This window comes from Charadrius vociferus, unplaced genomic scaffold, assembly GCF_000708025.1.
Source record: "Charadrius vociferus isolate BGI_N301 unplaced genomic scaffold, ASM70802v2 scaffold163, whole genome shotgun sequence".
NCBI classification, from domain to species: domain Eukaryota; kingdom Metazoa; phylum Chordata; class Aves; order Charadriiformes; family Charadriidae; genus Charadrius; species Charadrius vociferus.
The window spans coordinates 367,990-369,881 of NW_009648332.1; the positions used below are offsets into that span (position 1 = coordinate 367,990).

General features: G+C 46.7%; 1 protein-coding gene across 2 annotated transcripts; it reads left to right on the top strand.

Moving 5' to 3' along the window:
• Positions 1-18: 18 nt before the first annotated feature.
• JUN (jun proto-oncogene) lies at positions 19-1,665 on the top strand. Of its 2 annotated transcripts, XM_009884586.1 has the most exons (2): positions 22-475; positions 611-1,665. In XM_009884586.1, exons 1-2 carry the CDS (start codon positions 56-58, stop codon positions 998-1,000), a joined length of 810 nt encoding a protein of 269 aa, XP_009882888.1. In that variant the 5' UTR covers positions 22-55; the 3' UTR covers positions 1,001-1,665. The 2 variants fall into 2 exon arrangements, with proteins under 2 accessions (XP_009882886.1, XP_009882888.1); XM_009884584.1 differs by having other exon boundaries at positions 19-1,665.
• The last annotated feature ends 227 nt before the right edge of the window (positions 1,666-1,892 follow it).

The window sequence follows — 1,892 nt, forward strand, 5'->3', positions numbered from 1 at the left end:
GGGCAGCTTCTCCGCGCTGCCGCAGCTCCCGGCGCCACTCCGCGGACTCTGTTCTATGAGTGCAAAGATGGAGCCTACTTTCTACGAGGATGCCCTGAACGCCAGCTTCGTGCCGCCGGAGAGCGGCGGGTATGGATATAATAACGCCAAAGTGCTGAAGCAGAACATGACGCTGAACCTGTCCGACCCATCCAGCAACCTGAAGCCGCACCTGAGGAACAAGAACGCCGACATCCTCACCTCCCCGGACGTGGGACTCCTGAAACTGGCCTCGCCTGAACTGGAGCGGCTCATCATCCAGTCCAGCAACGGGTTAATCACTACCACGCCGACCCCGACGCAGTTCCTCTGCCCCAAAAATGTCACCGACGAGCAAGAGGGGTTCGCGGAAGGCTTTGTGAGAGCCCTGGCGGAACTGCACAACCAGAACACTATGCCCAGCGTTACCTCCGCCGCTCAACCTGTTAACAGCGGCATGGCACCTGTGTCCTCTATGGCCGGCAACAGTAGCTTCAATACGAATTTGCACAGCGAGCCCCCGGTGTACGCCAATCTCAGCAACTTCAACCCCAACGCGCTCAACTCCGCACCTAACTACAACGCAAACAACATGGGCTACGCACCCCAGCATCACATAAACCCCCAGATGCCCGTGCAGCATCCCAGGCTTCAGGCTCTGAAAGAAGAGCCTCAGACTGTACCTGAAATGCCAGGGGAAACGCCTCCCCTGTCCCCTATTGACATGGAGTCACAGGAGAGAATCAAAGCCGAGAGAAAACGCATGAGAAACAGAATCGCGGCATCCAAATGCCGGAAAAGGAAGTTGGAAAGGATTGCCAGGTTGGAAGAAAAAGTGAAAACTTTGAAAGCCCAGAACTCAGAGCTGGCATCCACTGCCAACATGCTCAGAGAACAGGTTGCACAGCTTAAGCAGAAGGTCATGAACCATGTCAACAGCGGGTGCCAGCTAATGCTAACACAGCAGTTGCAAACGTTTTGAAGAGACTGTCTTAAATGAGAACTGTGATATTGTGGTATAACTAAAACAAAAACCCCAAAGTGGCAGATGCATAAAGCTAATGGTAAAAGCTGAACGGCGGAGTCCTGCCTGTGCTCTGCAAAGCGCATGTGTGGAAAGACTGGCGAGCCTTCAGCTCGAGTTAGTAGCGAAGCGGCCAGCACCACTCCGAGAAGTGCTGTTCCTGCCCAGATGAGACGTCAGATCTTCGTTTAACATTGACCAAGACCTGCATGGACCTAACATTCGATGATCATTCAGTATTAAAGGTTAAACTGCAATAGAAACTGTAGATTGCTTTATGTAGTATTCCTTAAGAAAAAAAAAAATGGGAGGGAGGTTTGTGGGAGGCTGATAAACAAAAAAGAACTATTCTGCCTGCCTTCAAGTAAATTGTGTATGTACATATCTTTTTTTATTTTATTTTATGAAAGTTGATTAATGTCAATAAACTACTTCATGACTTTGTAAGTTATTTTTATGTTGTTTATTTGGGCACTGCCCAGTATTGTTTGTAAATAAGAGGCTTTTTTTTAGCACTCTGAGTTTACCATTTGTAATAAAGTATAATTTTTTAATGTTTCTGTTTCTGGAAAAATTCTAGAAGGTTCTATTATATTTAAGAAAAATAAAATAATTAAAATGCATTTCCCCCTCATACTTTTTTTTTTTTTTGCTAGTACCTGAGTTGGGAAAATGCTCTTTGTGCTGAACTCTAAAAGGTAGGGATTATGTTGGACTTACTCTGTAACTACAGGCATGTCCTGGAGAATGTATGAGGAGAGGGAGAAGTTAGATCCTGATCACCAAACTAATACAACTTTTCTATTTGTCCTGAAGCTGTAGTTCCCAATCGTAACCTGTCTAGTTTGCC